Raw genomic sequence first — 24,563 nt, 5'->3', positions numbered from 1 at the left:
CAGCGGTCCCCCCCCAGCGGTCCCCCCCACAGCGGCCCCCCTCCAGCGGCCCCCCTCCAGCGGTCCCCCCCCAGCGGTCCCCCCCACAGCGGCCCCCCTCCAGCGGTCCCCCACCAGCGGTCCCCCACCAGCGGTCCGCCCCCCCCCAGCGGTCCCCGGCGCTGCGAGCCGTCGCCCCTTGCGGCGGGTCAGGCGGCTGGGCGCTCCCTGACGCGGGGCGCTCCCAAGGGGTTCAGCGGGGCGGGCGGAGGCGCAGGCATTTCGGCCGAGCAGGGGGCGGCCGGAAGGTCAGGAACACACGAGTACCGAGTCTGCAGAATCATTGTTCAGTTTTTAAGTAACGACAAAGTGTACGTAATTGAAACGAGGCTTAGCCTGGTCATGTAACAGTATAAAAATGCATTTCAATATCTTCCTTGTTCACATCTCCCCTCTTTATTCCGGTCCGTGACTACTTTGGAAAATACGTTGTTATGGTTATCGGTATCAATTCCTCAGTGAGTCAGCCCCAAGGACAGGGCAGAGTGATAGCTCCAGGTGCCAGCTGCCAGGAGAAAAGAGCTCCAAGGCTCCCGAGGAGAACAATAAAACAATATTGCCTCTGGAGTACAGATAACAAAGCTGTCCGCCAGAAACCATATATTTTTTTTTTTTGCGCTAGCCTGTAACAGCGAACTTTGCTTTTATAATCTGCTTGCTTGCTTGATCAAGGCCAACCAGGACGTAGTTTCGGGCTTTATAAGCTGCCTCCTTCAGAGGCTCAGGGCTGACTCTCGAGTGGGGAGAGTCAGTCGCCGGCAGCTAATAAAGGCTCGTAATTAATCTCAATTGGCTCTGTGGGTCTTAGATCTGAATGTGCCACAACAGTCACAGAGACAATACAGTGGAGGAAGCCTGGCCACGGGGGCCGCTTTGAACAGTCAGGGTGAGTGGGGCCAGCACACATCTTTCCCCCTGGGGGGGGGCCACTGTTTAGTGGCTGCTATACCCACTGCTAAACTCGGCTCAGGTCTGAGCCACAACCATCCTAGAGGTCCACGACGCTGCGATGTGACTGCACTCCACCAGTAAGGGCTGTACGAGTGGGCGAGACTGAGCAGCCATTCAGGCGATTGCCCAGGTGATTGCGTTCACATCCCATGGGTGTGTTTCTGTTGTGGTTCAGTCAAATCTAAGACCCACGGAGCCAACTGAGATGAATTGTGAGCTTTTATTAGCCGGCCGGCGACTGACTCTCTACCATGCAGGGTTAGAAGAGATCAGCCTCGAGCTCCCAGAAGAGGCAGTTTATATAGTCACCAGCACATCCCTGAGCAGATCACCACACCCGGGTTAACAGTTGGCCATTAGCGTATCCTTGATCAGAGTACCCTGGTTAACAGCATCTCCTTGATCAGATTGCCACACCCTGGTTAACAGAATCAGAAGTAAATATTTAATACTGGCTTACTGGAAAATTGTCCACCCATAACATTTCTTAGTTCCCCACTGACACAGAGCTAATCAACTCAGAGGCCAAAAGGTCCTGGAAGGCTTGACCTTTGCCATTCATGAGTCTGTATACACAGGAGAAGTACAAATATTCACCCTATAGCAAATCTTTTCGGGTGCACACTGTGCCAGGTACTTTTCTAGGTCATGGGAATGTAGCAGTGAACAAAATAGGAAAAGTTGCTGCTTTTCTGTAGTTTGCATTCTAGTGGGTGAAACAGTAAACAATGTCGAGAGGTGATCAGGACAAAAAAAAAATACAGTCAAAGGGTAGTGATGGACTGTGCCATTTAGAAATAAGTGATAAGGAGAATACCTCTGAGCTGGGGATAATTGAGCAGAGATCTGAAGTGCCAAATGTGCGGTTCCTCAAGAAATACTTTATGTACGTGTAGCATATGCAACACATACACAAAAGGATTTGTGAATGCTCATGAGGCAACACGTCAACCAGCTCATAACCCTGCACTGTACCTCGGCATTTGAAGCATAGACCAAAAAATCAGTGACGAAGCACATGATCGAATACCCAGCAAACCACGTCTACAAATCAAACCACACTCAGAATGGAATCTTACTACGTTCAGCTTCTTTCCCTCCCGCTGGGCTTAAATCGCATGCCTTCTGCGTGGATGGGCATGTGACAAAATATGAACTTTTTTTATGGGAAGGATACCCCCTAATTTCTCCAAGTGTGTAATTGGATGTCAGGATGGCTCACAGCCTTTCACAGTTGAGGCTAGCTTTGTGGTTATGTTTTTAATTACGTGGAATTATTTCAGGATACAGTCAGTGTGTGATGGGTTGAATTGTGTCCCCCTCAAATCCTGTGTTCAAGTTCTAACCCCCAGAACCTCAAAATGTGACCTTATTCGGATATAGGGTTGTTGCTGATGTGGTTAGGATGCGGTCGAAGTGGAGCAGGACAGACCCCCTACCCCACTTTGATCTTAGGAAGAGAATGCCAAGTGAAGGGACAGACCGTGCCCAGGGAGATGCCATGTGAAGACAAGTTACGGCTGTCACAGGCCAAGTTGCATCAGATCACTGGCGAGCCACCGACAGCTACGAGAGATATAGAATATTCTTCCTCACAGTCCAGAAGGAACCAGCTCTGACGACACCTTGATCCTGGACTTCTAATACATTTCTATTGCGTAAGCCACCTAGCTAGTGGCATTTTGTTACAACAGCCCTATCAGAGGGATACGTGGTGGAAAGGTGGGCTTTCACGCAGACCTGAGTCTTGATCTAGTCTTTGCTCCACTGCATGTTACCGTTTTGAATTTTGAAGTTATTTTAACATTCTCATGTTTGGTTACAATTCAATTTAGAATAATTTCTACTTCATAAAATTGTCCTGAGGATTACACCAATTACCAAACATTGAGAGTGTCTGGCACACAACAGGCCCTCAAAGTGGTGAATCCCTTCTTAGTTTTATAATACCTCATTAAGCACTCACTTAAAGTGGCCTTTGAGGAACCCTAAATATATCAAAGACACATATTACCTCACTTAACAGTGTTTCATCCCAAACTAGGTGCTGGGCTGCAAAATTAAACCGCACATTACCACGTGAGTCAACTGCAGATGGTACAGCAGTTCGCCAAGCTATTAGTCCCCTGCCCAGCAGAGTGCCTCGTGCATATTTGGTGCCAAAAACAACTGCTATCTGAATGTTTGCCACAACCTCCATGGTTGAAAGCCTTATTTTATCTTACAGAACTGTTTCCAGTGATAAGCTTTTATTACACTTGATGCAGAAATAACCAAGTTTCATTCTACATATGTTTTGGTTATCTGCATTCCCAAACATGTTAAATGTTTCTTGTGCAACAATATTGCTACTTCTGGAATTCAAATGATGAGCTTTGTTTAATGGAAGGAGCACGAAAGGCGACCCAAATAGGAGGAAAATGCTTTCGTGCTTCTGCTTCACTGCGGGTGAGCTGGGTGAGCTGTACACGCCCCGTGGGAGCTGGACTTGTCTATTACGCAGCTGGGCCAGCCCAGATCAAAGCAAGAAAGCCACTCAGTCCCACCTTTCGCAGTGAGCAGCTGATTTCGTTTTTCTTGTTAGCCAATGGTGAAGAGATACTTCAGAAGGGATACTGGCTGAGTCACCTTCTGCAGATAAGCTGAAATATTAATAGCTGTATCTCGGCCGGGCTCCGAGCGGCAGGCAGTTTTGCTCCCGGCCTCACTCCCAACGTCAGCCCGAGGCCACGACGTGAGAGCGGCTCCAGGCACGAGTACAAGGCCCTGCGAGACCATGAACGTGAGCGTGCGGGCCGGGGGCGCCGCAAGCACCCCGCCGCGGTGAGTACGCCATAGCCCAGGGCCTCCCGGGCGGCACTGGGCGTCCTATGACAAGGGTCGACGCGGGGCCGAGGGCGAGGGCCCGAAGCCACTTGGGGGGAAGAGCGCGCTCACATCTCCACCTGCGCCGCCAACAGCTTCAGGATGCCCCGCCGGCTCAGGCCGAGCCAGCGCGGGCTGAGGGACGGGACTTCCGGTGAAGAGCGAAGTCCAAGCCCGGATTTCCGACGAAGGGCAGGGCCCGCACAGGACTTCCGGCGGCGCGGGAGGTACTCGACGCCCAGGGCACTTCCGGCGGCGTGCGGTGAGGCGTGACTTCCGGCGGTACGGGCGTTGAGCCTTGCGGAACTTCTGTCGGCCGGGAAGTGGGGCTGCCGTGGGCGGGACTTCCGGCATCCTGGGCGGGACTTCCGGCGGCCTGTGCGCGGGGCGAGGCTGGGACTTCTGGCGACGCCGGAAGTACGAGTCATCAGGCTGCCGGGTGGTGGGGCCGAGTCTGGGCTGAGAGTCACTGGCCTGCGCCTCAGCTGGGTCCCAGGCCCCGCGTGACTGGGAAGCGGCCGGCGGCAGCACACGGCCCAGCTGGCACCGGGCGGTGGGCTCGGCGGCGGCGTGACCGGTGAGTGCCGGGCCGCCCCGTTCCTTCCGGGACGGGCTGTGGCGCTGTGGGCGGCAGCGGCCTCGCCCCGTGGTGGGGGCGTGCTTGTGGAGGCCTGGCCGCCCCGCGCCGCCCTCAGCCTTCCCGGCTCGCTCGCGCTCTCGCGACACTGACTCCACTCCGCCCGCCCGGCCCTGCGCCCTCTGAGCCGCTCCCCCGGCCCCGCCGCGGCTGATGGGCGGGCGGGCGCCGTGGGCTCCGCGGCAGTGCCCGGCATCCCGGCGCCGCGGGCGTCGTTCAGGGCGCGTGTCCGGGGAAGATCGCGCCGCCGCTGCGCGCGCGGTGCGCGAAGGCCTGCGGAGCCGGCTCCCCCACAGCGTCCTTCGGCCGGGCCCGGGAAGCTGCGGGGCGTAGAGACGCTGCGGGTTTGGGATTTTCGGTCTGTAGGTTTGATTTTCCGAGCGTCCCCGAAATGACCTACCAGCGTGCGAATCAACCTTGCAGGTAGTCGCGTACCCCAGGTCTTTTCCTTTCGCCTCTTCCTGGGCACCCACTGAACCCCTCTTCCGTGTCTGGGGCGCCTCCGGGTCAACGCTGGTCTGCCAACCCGTTGTGAAGTGTCTGGCTGAGGTGGGGTAACACAGTGACCGTTACTCATTGTTTCCGTCAGTACTGCCCGAGAGAGAGGGGCTAACAGCACTGCGACCTTGGGCAGGGGACTTGCTCCGTCCCCACTCCTCGGCTCGTTTCGTTGCGGAGGCCCTGTCGCAAGTGCCCGCGTTCTCGCGAAGCCCTGGCACAGGGCATCCTTGCGGAGCGGGCTCCCTTCCGCCTCGCTCTCCCTCTTTCCGCGCTGCTGCGCGGCGGCGTCACGCTCTGCCCGCTCACCTTGCACTTGCCTTGAGCTAACGCCTTAGGGCCCCCACCCGCAGGTGGCGCTAAGAGCTCCGAGCTGCCCCTCTGGGGTTTTCTAAGAACAAAATTTTCCGTTTACTAAATCTTATCCGAGATTTTGAACTCATTAGCTGTTGAGATCTTTAAAACAGCTTGGCGGTGGTTTTTCTTTGGCCAATGTCCCCCCCCCCCCCCCGTTCAGTGTCATTCGCAGAATCCGTGAGCATGTGTTCCGTGCCTGCATTTTAAGGAGGTTAAGGCTGATGGCAGATTTCTCAGGCTGCCTCTGGGTGGAAACTGCTCAGCTGTTGAGCTTCACGTCCGTCCCCGTCCCCGTCCCCGTCCCCCCCCCCCCCCCCCCCCCCCCCCCCCCCCCCCGCCAGCGGCTCACCTAACTGTGCTTTCACAGCTAACTTACCAAAAAGTTTGCTGAGCTTCTCGTGGAAAGTCAGTCAACTCATCTGTTTTTAAATGCCGCATGCATATGATTAAAATAGATGAAATTGACTACTTAAGCAAGTTTTTCTCTTGCTAAAAGAAAGAAAAATGTTTAAAAAGTCCACTGGGTATAAAATTCTGAGTAATGTTTTGTCACATGCGACAGCGTGTACCAGGCCAACAACTTGGGCAGATGAGTTTATGTTAAATCCATCTCTTTGAACGATAGGTTGGGGAGGTTGGATTTGTGGAGAGGACTACACTTTATTGAAAACTAATGTTTTTAAAATCGAGTAGGACATTTTATTTGTATAAATCTGTTTAATGGGGTGATGTGTCCTATAGTATTGGGGTAGTATGACTATTTTGAAGGAAAATAATCTTTCAGAATTTCAGGCTTCTATTTTAGTGTTTATGCGGGTGAAACAGTACATGGTGGTTGAAGTGACTTATTTTCAGAGTGAAGACGTTTTCTTTGTCCTTATAGTTCTAAGATGGATTTACTGTTAAATATTCGGAAATGCCTCAGAGGGGTGTTGTGAGCATCAGACGCTGTTTTCACCGACTCATTTGAGGCTCCCCAGGCTCCCCGCAGCGCTGTGTAGTTCTTCCGCCTCAGGCCTCTCCCTCAGTCCTCTGTCTGCACTTCTCCTGCCGTAGCCCAGGTCCCATGCTGCATCATTTAAATTGTCCTTTATGGACACCTGCAGCTCCTTTGCTCCTCTTTCCAGGATGTCAACGTGAAAAAACCCTAAACTCGTTATCTAATATTTAGATAGGATTTATGCTGACACTGACCTACGGCCTGGGAATGGATAATTCAGTGCCTGGGCCAAGGATCTGGCCTGCAAGGTAGGAAGAGGCGCTGGGACCAGTGCTGCCTGGTGGGAGAACGTGGCGGATGGGAATGGAGAGACGAGAGTGCAAATACTTTTCTTTTCACAAGAATACAATTTTAACAAGCTGTGGGGGGGGGGAATTCCGACAAATGAAGTGGCAGAAAAAGAGAAAAAATTTAGAAGAGGGTAGAACTAAAGAAGCCTGCAGACCTAATTTTGGAAGAATGGTGAACTGTAGCTGAGGCTGAACTTGAATTAGTCAGATAATCTTTTAGTGTTAGTAACTCAGCAACAGTCTAGGCCTTATGAAGCCATCTCTGAGACTGGACGTCAGAGTTTAGGAAGCTCCAAAAAGGTTCGGTCAGTCAGTATGAAACACCTCCATCTGATGTCAGGTTTTTGGGGAACCAAGACCTCTTCCAGATTTGAAGACGTAATAGTTTGAACAGTGTGTTTGGTTGGAAGTTGATCACTGGGCAAAGATCGCCAGTGTATGGACCGTTGTGAAGTGATAAAGGCAGCAAAGCCCAGCACACCATGTGCTTCACGGGGGGCTTAAAGGCCCAGGAGATGGCACAAAGTGAGGGTGTTTGAAATCAGTCACGAAGAAGATTTCCGATCCCCTACTGAAGGTGCAGTGGCTGGAAAAGCCAGAGGTGCGATGTTAAGAGAAAAGCAGCCGTGAGGTGAGGTGTAAGGAAGGTGGCTGTTGCGAGCCTCGCACTGGTGTGACCAGCTTGTGGACTCTGCGCGTAAATGTCCCAGTTGACACTCAGCAGATGCTTCTGGTAGTGAAGTTCCCGAGAGGACAGAGAAGTCCTTTACTGTCGTATATGCTTGATTTGAATGTCTAAAGGTAGAGTCCCCTTCTTCTCTGAAGCGCTATCAGGATAGCTTTCACAGGTTTTTGATGGTTTTGTTTCTTTACCCCATAAACTGCAAGTTAAGTGTGGTAAATCTCATTAACGATTTGGGCAACTGAGATGCTTCGTGAAGTGATTCACACATGTAGTCACTGGGAAAGAGCATTATAGCTACCTTCCTATGTTTTCATGAAGAATATAATTTCTGGAGAAGATTTCATTAAGTCAGTTTGATTTCTAGGCCAATTTTTATATATGGCACAGTTAAGTAGTTTCTAAATGTTTTCATTAAAAATGAGCGAAATACTTTTTAGTGGGTTCATGTGAATTGTTTAATGGTATAGATTTGTTGTATTCAAATTTGTCAAATCCATATCAATATAACCTTTGTTTTCTATGTAAAATTCTACCAATTATAGATTCTGCCATGGTGAGTTTTTGTTTATGCCTTTATTTCGACCATCTCTTAATTTCTATAGCTCAGATTTTTCAGATCTAAATTTTATTAAAAGACTTGTTTTGATATTTTTCAGTAAAAAGTGTTTACATGTAATTTAGGGGACTGTCAGTTTTATATCATGTTGCATCTACACATCCTGTTCTTAGGGGAGGAGCAGAGACCCCTCCTCCCATTTTCTACGTGGTTAATTCTGCAATTCTTCAGTCTCAATTTAAATCCCAGTTTCTCAGAATGACCTTCCTAACTCTAACTAATATCTAGTTTCTTCATAACCTTTGTATGTCTCGTAGTATTCATTGTAATTTATAATTTCTGTGGTAAGTCAGGAGATCGCGTGTATAATATCTGTCTTAAGCAACCCGAAGGTAGGGACCAAGTCTGCTTTGTTCACTACTGTGTTCCCAGTACCTTGCCCATCCACGACCTTGACAGCCAGTTGATGAATGCCTTGATGAAATAAGTGCTTTAAAGATGACACAGCTAAGCTTTAGGAAGGTGACTTGCCCAAGGTGCCACAGCTACGGTCACAGGTGCTTCCATTCATTCACTTGCACACTCATCTATTCGAGGGTGTACTCATGTCAGGCAACATGGTGGGTGGGCCCTACACCTACGGCAGTGAACCCCCGCCACCACGTCCTGCTCCTCACCGTGTCGACGGGGTGATGGGGAAGCATTCGCGGAGTGAGGAAAGCACAGTGGGAGCTGGGTACAACGTGAGAGGCTACGGCTGGCAGTGGTCAGGGGACCAGCTGTTTCAAGGAGGTAGCATTTACGCCCAGGCTCATGAGGAGAAGAGCCAATCCTTTGAAGAGCGGGGAAGGCTGACTTTTAAGGTCGTGTGACCATAAATCTTGTTCTTAACCACTGATCTTCTATGGACATCATTGGACTGGGCCTTTTAACTTAATTGGATTATCTATATACATTTCCTCCACTAAATATTTGAAGTGACAAAACTGTACAGTTCCATTCACTGATAGCTTTTAGGGAAGCAGAGTGTATTCAGTGAATGGCCAGAAAATTAGCCAGTGAAGTAAGGTGCGATGGATTAAAGATTGCCACAAATTCTTTCTCATTCTTAACCTGTCCTTGTCTGTTTGCCCTCCACTTGAATCTGGGTTAGCCTGGTGACAGGCTTTGACAAATAGAATGGTCAAAAAAGTGATAGAAATCAAAGATTTAAAAAAACCCAGAATTTTAGAGATTTAAAAATTCAATTATCTTATTCCTATGTTTAAGTATTCTGTCTTTAGGTTTGACAGTTGAACTCAAGCCTCCGTAATGCTACACAAAATAAATGCTAATTTTAATAAATTAATGGATTTCAAAGTTTAAACCTAAACATACAGAATTAATTGACCAATAGGAATGTTTTTAGAGTGCGTGTGTGTGCGTTTAGTCACAAGGTCACCAGTTTATTGTAGAAAGATGTAAGTGAGGAATAGCCAGGCATGGGGCCGGGGCGTGGAGCACCCATGTTCTCCGAGCGCGCCCTCTTCTGAATCCTCACACGTTCACCAAACCTGAAGTTCATCAGGGTGCTGTAAAGCAAGACTTCCTTGTTTCCGTTTTCAAATAAGGCACACGTACAGTTTGAGGCGTACAAGGTGATCTCTGGCTTTGTACTGAAGGAAAGATGGAGCAGGTGTACTTTTCCTCTTCCTTCCCCTAAGTACAGCCAGAAACACTGGACATGATGTACAAAACAAATAAAGAACTGGAAGGTGCTGAGAAGAGAGTGGACTGACTGGGTATATTGGGAGCTGAGACATGGCACAGGGCTGAGTTCCCTGGGTTTTCTTTTTGCCTTTCAGACTGGGCCTAGAGAAGCCAGCAACCCAACAGCACCAAAGGGCTAGGACCAAAAGACCCAAGAAAAACCTGCTTTCTGGCTGGAAGTTGAAGAAAGTGACAGCCCACCAGACAGAACACTCTCAGAAGAAACTGAGACCCCCACCTCATCTTTGTCGTTAAAGGCCGGTTGGGGACTCTAGACTTTTCCCCACGACAAGCTGTATGGAGGTGACCCGCTGCCGGTGGTGTCAGAGAAGGCCGGGCAGGGGCTGGGAGTCTCATCTCCGCTGCATGGTAGCAGGGTCCACCTATCCCTCTTCCTGCGGGGGTGGCTTCAGAGGAGATTGAGTAGAGAATCAGGCGTTTCACCACCAACCGGCGGTAATGGGGCCACATGTGGTGCCGTCACGCGGACCCCCAGTCCAGCAAGGGCAGCGTGAGTAGGACAAGGGAGAGGCTGTGCTCTTACCCCTTCTGGGTCAGTGGAGGCGGAGTGGGGAGCCCTGACTCCATCCCCACCTTCCGCGCCCACCTGGTAGGAACGAGGTAGCATCATCCTTTGTCTGCGGGGACAGCGTCAGCAGAGGTGAGCTGAACAGAGCACTTAAGCCAGATTCCAAGTCTGATAACATAGTGCCCCCAATATCGAGGCTTCATTTGAAAATCACATCATGTGAAGGGCTAGGAAAATCTGAACCTGCGAACGAGAAGACAACTGACCACAAGTAAGAGATGACGCGGATGTTAAATAAACGTTTGACAGATTGTAAAGCAGTCATCAGTTTAAAAATATGAATAATTACTAATACTTAAGTTGAATATAGAAAATCTTGGTGGAAATACAGGATATAGAGACACAAATGGAAATTTCAGAGCTGAAAAATACAGTAAATGGAATAAAAATCCCAGTGGATTGCGGACAGCAGAATGGATAGGACAGAGGAAAGCATCAGTGAACTTGAAGATAGAACTATGGAAACTGCCCAATCTGAACAACAGACATAGATTGGAAAAAAATAAACAACCTCAGGGACCTGGGAGACCAGAGAAGAAAGAAAAGAAATGAAAGTAGGGCTGAAAATGTGTTTGAGGAACTACTGGCTGAACATTTTCTCAGTTTGACAAGGTGTAAACCTATCCATTCAAGAAGCTTAGTGAAAGCCGCACAGGGTAACCTGAAAGAAATCTGTGCTAACATACATCACAGTCAGACTTTTGAAGACTAAAGGCAGAAAATGTGAAGGAAATGTCACTTTACCTACAGTAGAAAAGCAATTTGAATGACAGTGGATTTCTTGTCAGAAACCACGGAGGTTGGAGGGAAGTGGCACATTTTTTGAAGGAGAACTGTCAACTCAGAGTTCTGTATCAAGGGAAAACATCCTTCACATGCTATGTCTCCAGCAGGCCTACCCTGAAATAATAGAGGAAGTTCTCGAGACAGGAAATGATGTAAGGGACGTGGGAGCCCCAGGAAGGAAGAACTAACAATGGGAAGGGCAAACACTGGGCATCCAGTAGATGTCCATTCCTTCTGTGCATGATATCCGATGAGGCTCCCTAAGCATGTGGAGGAAATATTTAAGATGATTTTGTGAGAAGTGGGCGAAGGCAGAGGGACATAGAGAAGGGTGAGGTTTCTGCACTTCACCACGAACTGGTAAAATGCTACAATCAGTAGGCTGATACGTTGTGAAAATATAATAACATCTAGAGCAGCCCCTAAAAAAGTTGTACAAAAGAGAGATACTTGAACTATATTGTAGATAAATCAAAATGAAATCCTAAAACACGTTCAGGTAACCCAGAAGAAGGTAGAAAAAAGAAAACGGAAACAGTGTGAGAACAGGCGGAATGAATTATGCACCGTGATCAGGTGGGTTTTATTCAGCAGATCAACTGATGTGATTTCATATATGTAGTCATATGTTACATAGCGTATATTACATGATATCAGCGTAATTGACCTGTTAGCGGGCTAAAAGGAAAAGCCACACAATCACATTAAGGGATACAGACAAAAATATGACAATTCAACAGTCATTCCTGAAACACTCAGAGCAGTAGAGGGGAATTTTCTCAACTCGATAAACAATGTTTACAGAAACCTATGGCTGCCATCATGCTTAATGGTGAAAGACAATATTTTTACCTTGAGGTCAGAACAAAGCAATGATGTTTGTTGTCACCATTATAATTGAACATAGTACTAGAATTTCTAGCCAGATCAATCAGATAAGAAGAGGAATTACTAAAGGCATACGGATCAGAAAGGAAGAAATAAAACTGTCCCGTTTTTAGATGACATAATAGCCTACATAGAAAATGCCATAGAATCCACAAAAAACCCAGGACTAATGGGTTCAGCAGGGCTGTAGGATACAAGCTTGATCCACAAGTTTGCTTTTTTTTTTTTTATTAGCAATTAACATGTAGAAGCGGCAATACATGTTTAAAATGGCTCAACAAATAAAAATACATACCAGGATAAATTTGAGAAGACATGCAGGACTTTTATAGGGAAAACTACAAAACAGGGAAGACATCAAATAAACCGTAAATAAACATATACGGTATTTGTGGATTGGTAGGTGTAACATAATAAGAGATCCCAGTTCTCTCCAACTCGAACAGATTAAACACAGCCCCTATCCAAATCCCATCGAGGTTTTTGTAGCTGTGGAAGTGGTTCTTAATTTATAAGGCAAAGGAATTGGAATAGCTGAGCAACTTTGGGATCACTAACCGATTTCAAGACCATGTGTTATGGGCAGAGGGATGGATACACGTACTGGTCAGTGGTGCAGAGTAGAGGGCCGAGAAATAATCCCACATAAGGCTAGCCAGTCGGTTTTTGCCCAAGATGCCAAACTTTCTCAATTCAGTGTAGAATAGATAGTCTTCAGCATAGGGTGCTGGAGTAATTGGGATACCATCAGCAAAAAACAAACAAAACCCAAAACCTTAATCTAAATTTCACACCTTGTAAAGATCAACCCAAAATAGCTGGAATGTAAATGTAACCTACAGAAGGAAAATTTTAAGTGTATTGCAGTGTGTGTTCACTACCCAGAGTTAACCAATATCACCCCAATAGATTTAATAAAATAATAAAATAATGTTTTTAAAAGAAAAATTTAAGAACAAAATGTAGGAGAAAATTTGGGGGATTTAGGATTAATGAAAATTTCTTAGATTCACCTAATTAGAAGTATGATTCATAGAAGAAAAACGATCAATTGAATTTCATCAAAATTACAGTTTTGCTTTGTGAAAAACCATGTTAGGGTGAAAAGACAAGTTGTAGACTGTGAGCAACTATTTGTAATCCACCTATGTGACTGACAACTCATGAAGAACGTATAAAGAAACCTCAAATCTCAACAGTAAAAACTTCAATAATCCTATTAGCAAAGAGGTCGGGAGACAAAAAGAGGCATTTTAGTGAAGAGGATATAAGGACGGCAAATGAGCCCCAGAAAAGGTGGTGACGTTCACTAGCCACCTGGGCACTGCAAATTAAGACCATTAAGACAGGCAATTACACACCTATCAGGACAGCTGGAATTAAAAATAGTGACAACACCCAATGCTGGTGAGGGCGTGGAGGACAGAATCTCACGTTGCTGATGGGAATGTGAGCCACTTTGGAAAATAATTCGGCTTCTTAAACTAAATGCAGTCAAACATAGTTACTTATGACCCAGTAATTCCATTCCTAGGTATGTATGCAAAAGAAATGAAAACAAAGGCACACAAAAGCTCGCACACTAACGTTCAGGGTGGCGTTAAGCATGGTAACCTAAGAATGGAAACAACTGAGCTCCGTCAGCTGACGAACGGAGGAGTAGGGCGTGCGGGGCAGTGCAAAGGAAGACGCTGCCGGTGCGCGCTGAGGCCTGGGTGAGCCTGGGAGGCGTGCCGCGTGGGAAAGGCCCGTCGCAGGAGACCGCGCTGCGGCCTGGGTGAGCCTGGGAGGCGTGCCGAGTGGGAAAGGCCCGTCGCAGGAGACCGTGCTGCGGCCTGGGTGAGCCTGGGAGGCGTGCCGCGTGGGAAAGGCCCGTCGCAGGAGACCAGGCCATATCTTTTTATTAAAAAAAAATGTTTAACACCTACGGCACCTGGTCTTCCTAGGTGGTCTCCCATCCATTCAAGTACTAACCAGGTCTGACCCCGCTTAGCTTCTGAGGTCAGACGAGATCTGTCACGTTCAGGGCAGCATGGCCATAGATTAGAACAGGCCGTATATTGTATGAATCCATTTATTTGAATTATATCTCAATAAAGGCTTTTTAAAACTACACATGCATTTACCCTGTGCTCCCACAAACTCACTCTTGGGCATTCATCCAGAAGAAATGGAAACTTATATTCGTACAAAAACCCGTGTATTATTGTTCATAAGAGCTTTGCTTATAATGGTAAAAATCTGGAAAGAACCAGACTCTTGCAGTAGGTGAGCAATTAAGCAAGTCGCAGTGTGTGCATAGCATGGGAGGAGGAGCTGCCCGTGCAGCAGTTGCTGGGGCTCGGCTTCAGGCTCAGTCTCAAAAGGGCACGCACTCTGTGCCCACGTTTACGCAGCAGTCTCATGACAGCACAAGTTGGAGCAGGGTGTCTGTTGGGGAGAGCTCAAGAACAGGCGGGACACTTGCGGTCATTCCTATGGAGTGGGCGGGGCATGGAGAGGGTGAATACATACTGTCTTTGGTCAAAGAAGGGAGCGAAATATATTAAACTGTGAACTGACAGATTTATTGGGAGGAGGCACCAATAAGAGCAAAAAACATCTAAAATGTGAGTCTGCAGTTGAAGGACAATGTCACGTGTGTTACTTAAAATGATGTTGACAGTGATGTGATCATAGCGGCGGGAGGGATGGGTATTAGCAGGAAGTGCGTAGGTGATGTCCAGAGCGCGTCCGTGCGGGTCTGCTGTCTCGTGGCAGCCCTGACCGCGCGCGGGCCCTTGGGTGCGGCTGCTTCCGGTCCAGACGCTCTGGGAACACAAAACACGCCGACGTTGGATGGAAGCGTATGCACCGAGACGCCCCATGAGCATGTTTTGCATTGACTGAAGTGTTATTTTAGGCATATTGTGTTAAATAAGTGATGAAGAGTAATTTCACCTGTTCTTACCTTTTTCACGTGACTACTAGAAAGTTGACGTGTGTGGCTTGCATCGCGTTTCTTTAGAATGCGCGGTCTGGGACCTGGAGGCGGTTCTTCTGTGAAAAGTGGGTCAAGCGAGAGTTGTTTGTATTTCACGCTCTTCGTGATTTGATTTTCAAAACACGTTAATGAAATTTGATAAAAAATTACCTCTTTAACAAAGGCTGGGGTCTCTGCCTTAAAACTCGTTTGTCACATTCTAAATTACATAGCAAATGCTAACCAGAGTAAGGGAGTTAGGAATGAAAAGTGGTCACTATCTTGTTCACTCTTTTCCTCTCATTTCAGTTCGCTGTAATCAGAAATGAAGTGCTTGTTTTCTCTGCTTTTGTCTAGCTTATTGCAGGAGTGACCAGGATATCACCTTGGAGAAGTAATGCCCACAGAAAGCGGGAGTTGTTCAGCTGCTCGCCAAGCCAAACAGAAGCGCAAATCTCACAGCCTTTCCATACGGAGAACTAACAGCTCGGAGCAGGAGAGGCCGGGCCTGCCACGCGAGATGCTAGAAGGACAGGTGAGTTGGCGCTGCGCGTGTTCGTGGCCGTCCGGAAGTGGCCGGATGCACAGGTCTGCAGAGTAGAGAGAGTGTGGGTAGGAAGACGGGCTCCCCCCGTAACGCTGTCGGGTGCAACAGCCCACATGGCGCAGGGTCCCGTTCCCAGCTGGAGGTGTCCACAGCACTGATTGGGACGCACGCGGGTGTGACCGGGGCAGTTTTCCCGCTTCGTGCCGGCGGAGCAACAGTGCAGCTTGGTTGCCCCGTCGTCTGTCCTAAGAAAGGGAGAATCGGGTGGCGTTTCCTTGGTCTCCTGTTCCCTGGAGAGTTTCTGCAGTCAGATCGCTCGGTCACTCTTCTGGACTTTACCCAGTGTCTGCTGGAGTGGGTGTGTCGTCTGCTGTATCCCATTAGGACTTTCCAGTAATTTGGTGTTTCCTTTGAGTAGTCCAACTAATTTGATTGATAAAGATAAGTTTTTCTGCTTCCTTCATTACGATGAAAACGTGTTAGCGTTTTTAAAGAATATTATGAAGCCTTAATAAAAGGACGTTACGATAAAATAAATGATAGACATGCCTGATGTGTGTTCGTATCAGTATGTATAGAAATGTAAGTGCATCAGATGTATGACCATTCCTTCGTAGTTGGAGCTGATTCATCAGCCCTGAGGCTCCAGGACCATACTGCCGAACTCGGAGGGGTCGGCGCCTAGGGCGTCGGCCTTGGCAGAGGGGTGCGGGGCCCCGCCCTCCGGGTCGTAGCTCCAGGAGGCAGTGTACGCGGATCCTAGCGCAGTTGCTGGCACACAGTGAAGGTTCGTTGGAGCCCTGTTAGTATGTTTTGAATGGATGAGGAAATGAACAAACAGCTGGTCCTGCTGTCTAAAAGAAAGGACATTTTAATTTAATATTGGAAATAAAAGCATAGACTTTAAGGAGCCCCCAAAATGGCTTTGATGTTCTTAGCGTGTGAGTGAGCTCGGCGGCCGTAAGAGAGCACCCCAGACTGGGGGTGCTCCAACCACAGATCTTCACACTCCCCCGTCCTGGAGGCAGAGAGTGCGAGGTCAGGTGTGGGCAGGCTGGCTCCTCCAGAGGCCGCGGTCCTTGGGGCGCAGATGGCCACCTCCGCCCCGGGGTCCTGGAACGGTGGTCCCGCCGCACGTGTGTCGTCATCTCTTCCCACAGGGACATCCCGCCGAGGCTTCCGCACTGTCCCAATCCAGGGTGCCAGGTGCCAGGCCGTCCACGTGTGAGTGTGAGGCCCACAGGGCAGCCCGTCACACTTAGCAGAGTGGACATTCGAATCAGGAGTGTGCGGTGGAACTTCTGCGGTGCTGGAATGTTCTCCATCTGCACTATCACATATGGGAGCCACGAGCCCCGTGGAGCTCGTGGGACGGAGATTTAAAAAGTTAGTTACAATTAAACAGGCCCCTGGCTGCGCGGTGGACGGTGCGGGGAAACCGTCCAAGAGGCGCTTTTCGCCGTCAGGTTTCCGTGCGTTGCAGCCGTGAGAGCTGCCCGGCCTGGGCCGGCGTCCTGCGGCGTGAACCCCGCGTGGGCGTGCGTTCTCCCCTGGCCTCCGGGTGCCCGGCCTCCATTGTGATGTAGCACAGAGCCGCTGCATCAGGGCAACCCTTGTGAAGGTCACTCAGAACCCTGGGGCCGCACAGCCCCGCCCAGTGTCCCTGTCGCCCGCGCTCCCGGGACGCGCCCCCTGCCTTGGACACTGGTGTCCGGCAGGGCTGCTGCGTGGCGCTCATGTGCTTCCGCGGTGGCAGGGCGTAGCGATGGTGCGGCGCGCGGGCAGCGGGCATGGTGGGTGTCCAGGGCTCTGAGCGGGCAGGGGCGCGGTCACCAGTGGGTGTGAGCTGGGTGCTGGACCAGGTGACAGTGCTGCCCTGCAGCTGTTGGGGGCGAGTCCCGGGGGAGGACGGCTGCCCCTCAGGCTCATCGTGGAAGGAGCTAGGGCAGGGCGAAGCGTGCACAGCCCGTGTCCTGCCGCCAGGCGCCTGGCCCCGAGCGCAAGCGCAGGTCCTCCCGAAAGCTCTGCTGGTCGCAGCTTTCCTGCTGAGTTTCCTCAGGTGACACCAGAAGTTTGGGCCTCCGTTCAGAGTCTGGGAAGTTCAAGTGGCCCCAGGACGGGCTTTCGGGAAGGGCTCTCAGCAGGAGCGTGACGGTTTGGTTTCCTTCCTTCTGTTATTTTAAGTTTTTTTTTTTTCCTGTTTTTTATTGGCATTTGAGAGGGGTGTTGAGAGAGGCTGCACTAACCACTTCTACGAGTTTCGGTGTAAACCAGCGGCTTCATGTACATTTTTAAGTAGCTTGCAAAATTTACTTAGATGGTTACTTCAGACCACACAGCAAAAATGCTTATACCACTAGGGATTGTTTTGCCTACAATCTAAAAGGTTACTGAGAAGGATTTACTAAACATTGTATCTCTTTTTATTTGAGACTCATTAAACATCAAGAAGTGTGTGCTGCAAAGTCAGTTAGAAAGTTACATTGACAGCAGTTAGGTATTGAAACGTTGTTTTAGAAGTCTTTGTTAACAATTTTGTTTGAAAAAACTTAAGTGTTGGGAGTGGTCATACAGAAAATACTGTCTAGGCCATGTCTTCAGGACGTCGGAGTGTAGACTGTCTCCATTATCAGCAGTGCCTGGAAAGCAAATGCTTGCGAGCACAGTTGGTGTGTAGGCCGCTGCCCACTCGTGTGAGCCCTAAAGTCTAGCCAAGGCTCCGTGTCTTCCCACTGACTCCCCGCGAGGCTCGGGCAGGGCCTGTTGCTGCGCGGGCGGCCCCGGGGCCTGCATTTGCCCGTTGGGTAGCATTTACCTGGCACACATTTGCTCTCACAGGCCAGGTTTTCATTCTGCTTCACAACCATCTTTTAGGTGTTCAGTGGAATTACAGAATATTTAGTTTATTTTGCTCAAAGCGCAATGGACATGAGGACTCTATAAGGCAAACCTGTTAGAATGTGACTTAGTAAAATTGATTTGATACCGTATGATAGAACTTAAAGGCTACTTAATATAATTTTGTTTACGAGAACTACAAATTTGGAAGTTTTTGAAAAGGTAGGCTTATTTTCTCCCTTGTAAGAAGAAAAATTTAATCATTTTGAAGAAATGTTTGTTTTTGAATCCCATGTTATCCCGGGTAACCATTTGTATAGTTTGATTTTAGTTTCATCTACAGACATTTGAAAGTTTAAGTTCGTTCAGCATTTCATGTATGAGAAATGAAACGTAAATATATAAAATGAGTTTAATGTTAAAGGTAAATCAGTTTGGAAACAGTATTGGTGCTCGGTAGTAGAGTTTCTCACTCATTCTTCTTAAACAAAACCTTCCTTTTCTTCCAGGATTCTAAACTGCCTTCCTCAGTTCGCAGTACACTTCTGGAACTGTTTGGTCAAATAGAAAGAGAATTTGAAAACCTTTATATCGAAAACTTAGAATGTAAGTATCTCCTGTCTTAATACACTTTTCACACTTAGAAATCTTTGAGAGTAAAATTTGTAGGTAGACATTCACCACTGCATCCAGTTTCTTTTCAGCTACGATCAGTTTAGTGGCTAAGAAAAACCCGGTTGGTTACCTGACAGCTCTGTAGACCAAAACCGGGTGTGGGCAGAGCCACGCTCCTCCTGGAGGCTGAGGGCCTCTTCCCCGGCTTGTCGGGGCCGTGGCAGACCTTACTGCCCTGCAGTGAGGACAGGGGTCTCCGTCTTCCTGCGGGCCTTCCCAAGCCAGAGCCTTGGCTCAAAGTCCTTCCCCTTCGTCCTGCGGTGTGTCCGTGCGGTGGGGTCCTCCTGCTGCATCTCCGACCGCCTCTTAAGGATGTGGGGGAGGGGCGGGCCGCCTGGGTCATGCAGGAGTAGTCTCCCTGTGCACTGTTCTTCACCGTAGTCACATCTCCAGGCCCCCTTTGCCATGAGGTCATGTTCATGGTGTTATCTTTGGAGCAGGTAGTATTCTAGTATACCTGCTGATCCAAATTATGATTTTATAAAAAATAAATGCTTCCTGTAACTTTTCCTAGGCAAACTCTACTCGAAATTGATAATACGTTAATTCACATTTCTCTTTAAAATATACCACATTTTGTGAATTTCTTCAACTGTATGTATGACCCATTTGACATATGAAAAGTAAAAGAAGTTTTAATTAGCTGGCTCTATTTTTTTTATTTTTGAAGCAATGTCTTCATTTGGTATATAATAAGCCATATAAACAGAAAAGACATCTCCTCTTGTGCCTGTCGACCGATCCCACTCAAATTTTCTGTGTTTTTTTTTGTCATTAGTTCTTCTGATGATTATTTTTATAAACCTAATCTACTCCTGTTGGTCGCCCTGTGGGCCTCAGGCCACAGGCGTCCGTGCGGTGCCGTGTCGGGAGGTGGGCACGTCCTGTACCCCGCCACTCTGTTCCTGTGCAGCTTCGTTCTTTTACCGGTTTGTGTTTATAAAATTTTAACTGTAATCAGGTCTTTCATGCCTTATAAATTGATTCCAAAAATTGAGTACTAATGAACAGCATTTGCACGATTAAAATATTTTCACTGTAGAACTACGCGGTGTGGTTGGATCAGTAGCAAAGAGAATGTAATCCTATGGCATTTAAACTTCACTATTAGAAAATTTAATGTTTTGATATTGGATTTTCCTTATGAGTCTACCTTGAAAATTAACAAAGGGAGAAATTCTAACTTTTCATAAAATGAAAAAGTACTGCATCTGATTTTAAGTGTTCTCTGAAGGACTGAAATATTGTTGAGTTCCCACTGTGACACAAGGCTTTGAGTTTTATGAACTCATGCAGTTTGCTTAAGAAAAACTGTAGGATTGCAGATGACCGGATGTTGGAGGCGCAGTGGCTTCCTGTTGCCTGCGAGGTAGCGTCAGAGTTGCTCAGAACGGATGTGCTCACAGCCTGAGCCCCCGGCCTTCCCTAACTGACCTCAGCTGTGCTTTTACCCAGACCCTGGCCTCGCTGCAGCCTGAGCAGAGCCCCTGCCTGGGTCTGTGTGGCCTTAACACCGGCTGCGTTTGTGGCCAGGCGGGGTCCAGCTGCGTGGCTGCAGTAGCTCGTGTCCTTGGGCGAGACCCTGCCCCCAGCCAGACCCCTGCCTCGCCCTGCGGGGCGGGGCCGCAGAGGGATGGCAGCGCCTGTGCGCAGCGCCGCCGGGTCCAGAATCCCCCGCATGGGCGTTCGCGTCTCCTTGCCGGTGGCGCCTGTCTTCATCCTTCCCCCCTCCCCCCACGCAGCTCCACTTCTGTTCCTGCCCCAAACTCTCCTTGCGTTTTAAATTCCTCTAATACCTAATCCTCACTTGGTCTCTCTGGTGCCGTGCAGCAATAGTTAGTTTTCTTGTTTTCTATTTTATATTTTTTCGCTTGATTTCAGTGTTCTCAGCCAGCTTGTAACTGTCATGTTGCGTTTCAGACAGGGTCAGGGTCATGTGTTGGCATCTGCAGACAAGCACAAAGGAGACGAGGAGTGCAGAAGCCCCCGCGTGCTCGCGGAGAGCCCGATGGCGTTGCGGCTCCTGCGCAGGGGGAGTGTTGGTTCCTGGTTCTGGAGATGGCTTGAGTTTCTTGAGAACCCTGTAAACTGTGATCTCACTTATTAGAATATTGTTCATGTCTTTGTTTAGACAACGCCGACACATAACAGCAAGTTTGGGAAGCGGTGAGTATATTTAAACACAGAAAGGACATATTTTACCTTTTTGAAAAAACCTTTCTCTCCCCAGTGCGAAGAGAAATCGAGACTCTAAACGAGCGTCTAGCCGCAGAAGGACAAGCGGTCGACGGGGCGGAGCTCAGCAAGGGCCAGCTCAAGACCAAAGGTGAGGGGCATGCGGCGGGGTCCGCGGGGGGCCGCCGGGGTGCGGTGGACGGGGCGGTGCTGAGCAAGGGCCAGCTCAAGACCAAAGGTGAGGGGCATGCGGCGGGGTCCGCGGGGGGCCGCCGGGGTGCGGTGGACGGGGCGGTGCTGAGCAAGGGCCAGCTCAAGACCAAAGGTGAGGGGCATGCGGCGGGGTCCGCGGGGGGCCGCCGGGGGTGCGGCGCCGGAGCGGCCGAGTCCGTGGCTCAGGCGTGGGCGTGCAGGGGAGGGCCCGGGGCCACGCGGCCCTGTCTCCCGTGTGAGGCGGTTGCATTTGCGTCTGGCGTCACTCTCACTGTCCAAGTCCCGGCGCCTCGGTCATCTGACCGTGCTGACCGCGTTCTCTGTCTTCGGCAGCCAGTCACAGCACCAGCCAGCTTTCTCAGAAACTGAAGACCACCTACAAGGCCTCCACCAGCAAGGTACGCCCGGGGCCGGGCTGCCGGCGGTCACGCGGTGCCGCAGGTGTGCTCAGCTGCCCCTGAAGCCGCGCATTCTTTAATTAGAAATGTGTGATGGAAAAAGATAAACTTCTGGCCTTTAGAACGATACGCTTTTAAAAGGAATATCATAGATATTCTAAGAGGCCTCAGTGTATAGACACTTGGACACTAACCTGCCTTAATATTTGTTGAAATTAACACATTTTTGCATCTGTAAATACGTTGTCTTTCTGAGGGAAAATACAGTTTGTAATGTTTAGCTTCATACAGACACTGAATTGGGAGAAAGCTAGTAGATGGGGATAAAGCAATGAAAATCATGTTCTGAGTTGTAGTTTCATTTTAGTTCATCCTTTTCTTTTCTCTCGATTTTCTAAGTACGATCAGGAGGTGAAGGTCTGTCTCCACGGCAAACAGGGACATTCGTGGTACTTTGCTATCTTGTTCTGACCTTCTTAAAGTGACAGGATTTAATTATTTGGCAGTGAATTTATCTGTGAGGGACTACCACTAAGAAGTAATATCTTGAGTTAAGTTCGTATAGATCTCTCTTTTGGAGTATTTCAAATATATAAAGGGGAAACGGATCGCCTGACCTTGATGAAGGTGCGCTCCTGCTAGCGCTGAGGGGAGGCTGAGATCTGTGGGAGCGCTGCGAGGGCACAGTCACCGTTAGCGTTCTGTTCTCCAGCTTTTCCCCTTGAGCTCGAAGTTGTTTCCCGTGACATCCGAAGTCGGATTAACTGCAGTTAGTGCAGCAGTTCTCGGCCTTTCTGCTGTTTCTGCTTATTTGAAAGTCTCTGGTAATACTTAGTTAAAAATCCCAGTATTGCTGGCTGTCGTTTTCTTGGTTTTTGACGACTAGAATGTAGTGGCTAAGTTTTGACTTTTTGTTTGTGTATTGTTCAGCTTACACTTACTAGTTTTCAAGTTTTTAATACGTTAACATTAAATGTAGCGTGAGGTTATGTTCCTCCTCATTTAACTTGTTACAGTATCTTGAATTGTATCATTTATCCCAGCGATTCCAGCCTATGTAGATAGCATGGGGTCTTAGAATGCCAAACCTTTCTGATCATTTCTGAAGTAGAGGAGGAAAGGAGTCTGTAGAGTTACCCCTTACTACGAGTAGTGAAAAATAAGATTGGGCAGAGATAAGGACATGCATGGTAATAAATGCTTTTTTGCTTTAAAAAATGTGTTAGAGGCATTTAAAGCCCAGTTGTTTAGGATACCAGAAGTTCATCCGAATTTACGAGAAGCATATGACTAATGGTCCTTACAGCATTGTGCACACTGTGTGGACCCATTTTAAAGAAAAATAACGAGAATGGGTGACGTCTGAAGCTGGGAGAAATGGCCCGATGCCAGCCATCTCGTGGCTGGCGCTGCCGTGTGTTCCGGGCGGGGGAGCTGACAGGGCACCACGTACGGGCGGGTGCTGCGGCCGAGGACCTTCGTCACCTCCCCGCTGGCCTTTCTGTGATACGTACGGGCTTTCAGCGGGAAGAGGCTGGGGCTGAGGGCGTGCTGAGTCCCACAGGTGTGTGCCGGCTGAGTCGTGGCCCTCCACAGTGCTGCCGAGAGTGGGCCTCCTCCCTGCGTGCTCTGTCGGCGTCCGGCAGGCAGGGAGCGCCGGGGTCATGCCCTGTCGCCGCCGTGATCCCATGTGTCTGCCAAGAGGGGACTGAAGTACGTTTTCAGGGCTCTGCCAAATCAGAGTGTAAAAGAGCTGTGGAATGCCACCAGGTTTTCTTTTTCACTTGTTTTTATGGTTTTGGCCTGATTTGATAAATCTACATTATCCCGATTTACTTAAAAACCAAAAGCCATTCTCACATCCAAGGACACTTTAAAAGCCAAACTCAGAAGAGTCTTCATGGTTAATTAGTGTCTTCTCACACACTTTCTACTTTTGTTACAAGCAGAGAGAGAGTCGTCAGCTGTGTGTCAGAGGAGATGTTGGCTCTCCGTCGTGTGGCCTGTGTGGTTCTCTGGCCTGTCCCGTTGGACTGAGCTGTCTGCCCGGCTCTGTCCCTGCCCCGCGGCCACCGCCTTGTGCAGTGCGGCACGTGCTCGGGACACAGTGCTGGACAGACCTCGCCTGTTTACAGGGCTCTCTCCCCGATCCTCCCACCTCAGGACACACGCTTGGCGTGTTCGTTACCCAAAACAGACACACGTTCCCCAGTAATGACAGGCGTCAGTGGAGGGTTGGGGTATACCTTTTGACTTTCATGTCCTGCTAGCTCTTTTTTAAAGAATTTGGAAATTTTGTCTGGTGATTTGGGTTTGTGGAAGAGTGATTTGTGGCACATGAGTAGGCCCTTCTTCCCTGCTGGGGTGTGGTTTGGGAGTGGGGGGCCTGGGGGTGCTCGGGCCTTCGTGAGCACTTTGTTCCTACTTCGCGATGCCCCGCTGGGCGAGGTCCACCATTCGCTCGGACGTGTGTTCCTTTAATGTTCTACTCGATGATTTATGAATTTTAAGACATTTTTTTCTGTTTTACTTTTTCTAACTTGAAAACATTTGCTCATTAAATTGCTCACAAACTTCTTCCTGTCACAACTTTAGATTGTCTCCAGCTTCAAGACCACCACATCGAGGGCTGTGTGCCAGCTTGTGAAGGAGTACATCGGCCACAGGGATGGCATCTGGGACGTCAGTGTGGCGAGGACACAGCCCGTGGTGCTGGGGACCGCATCTGCTGGTGAGCCCCCGGCGAGCCGCGCCATTCGCTGCCCACAGCTGTGAGGCCGCCGGCGCAGGTGACCGGCCTGCCGGAGTCCGTGCAGAGCGACCTGGGGTAGTAGGAGCAGTTGCGAGAGAGAGCAGCAGTCACGC

At 49.1% G+C, this 24,563-nt stretch overlaps 1 protein-coding gene and 1 pseudogene across 10 annotated transcripts in view; one reads left to right on the top strand and one right to left on the bottom strand.

Moving 5' to 3' along the window:
• Window positions 1–3,540: 3,540 nt before the first annotated feature.
• The window catches only part of WDR37 (WD repeat domain 37), a 45,142-nt gene continuing 24,119 nt past the window's right edge, over window positions 3,541–24,563 (top strand). Inside the window, exons 1-7 of one of the 10 annotated variants that reach the window (XM_036228232.1) lie at window positions 3,541–3,813; window positions 9,723–11,578; window positions 15,210–15,387; window positions 18,747–18,843; window positions 21,143–21,238; window positions 21,634–21,698; window positions 24,294–24,429. In XM_036228232.1, the coding sequence (XP_036084125.1) occupies window positions 15,250–15,387; window positions 18,747–18,843; window positions 21,143–21,238; window positions 21,634–21,698; window positions 24,294–24,429 (532 nt within the window). In that variant the 5' untranslated portion in view covers window positions 3,541–3,813; window positions 9,723–11,578; window positions 15,210–15,249. The other 9 variants (XM_036228230.1, XM_036228231.1, XM_016162191.2 and 6 more) reach the window with 9 other exon arrangements.
• On the bottom strand, window positions 13,812–13,934 carry LOC118609089 (annotated as a pseudogene).

The sequence above is a fragment of the Rousettus aegyptiacus genome, unplaced genomic scaffold (assembly GCF_014176215.1).
Source record: "Rousettus aegyptiacus isolate mRouAeg1 unplaced genomic scaffold, mRouAeg1.p scaffold_m13_p_10, whole genome shotgun sequence".
NCBI classification, from domain to species: domain Eukaryota; kingdom Metazoa; phylum Chordata; class Mammalia; order Chiroptera; family Pteropodidae; genus Rousettus; species Rousettus aegyptiacus.
This window is presented reverse-complemented; position numbering and strand designations above follow the sequence as displayed.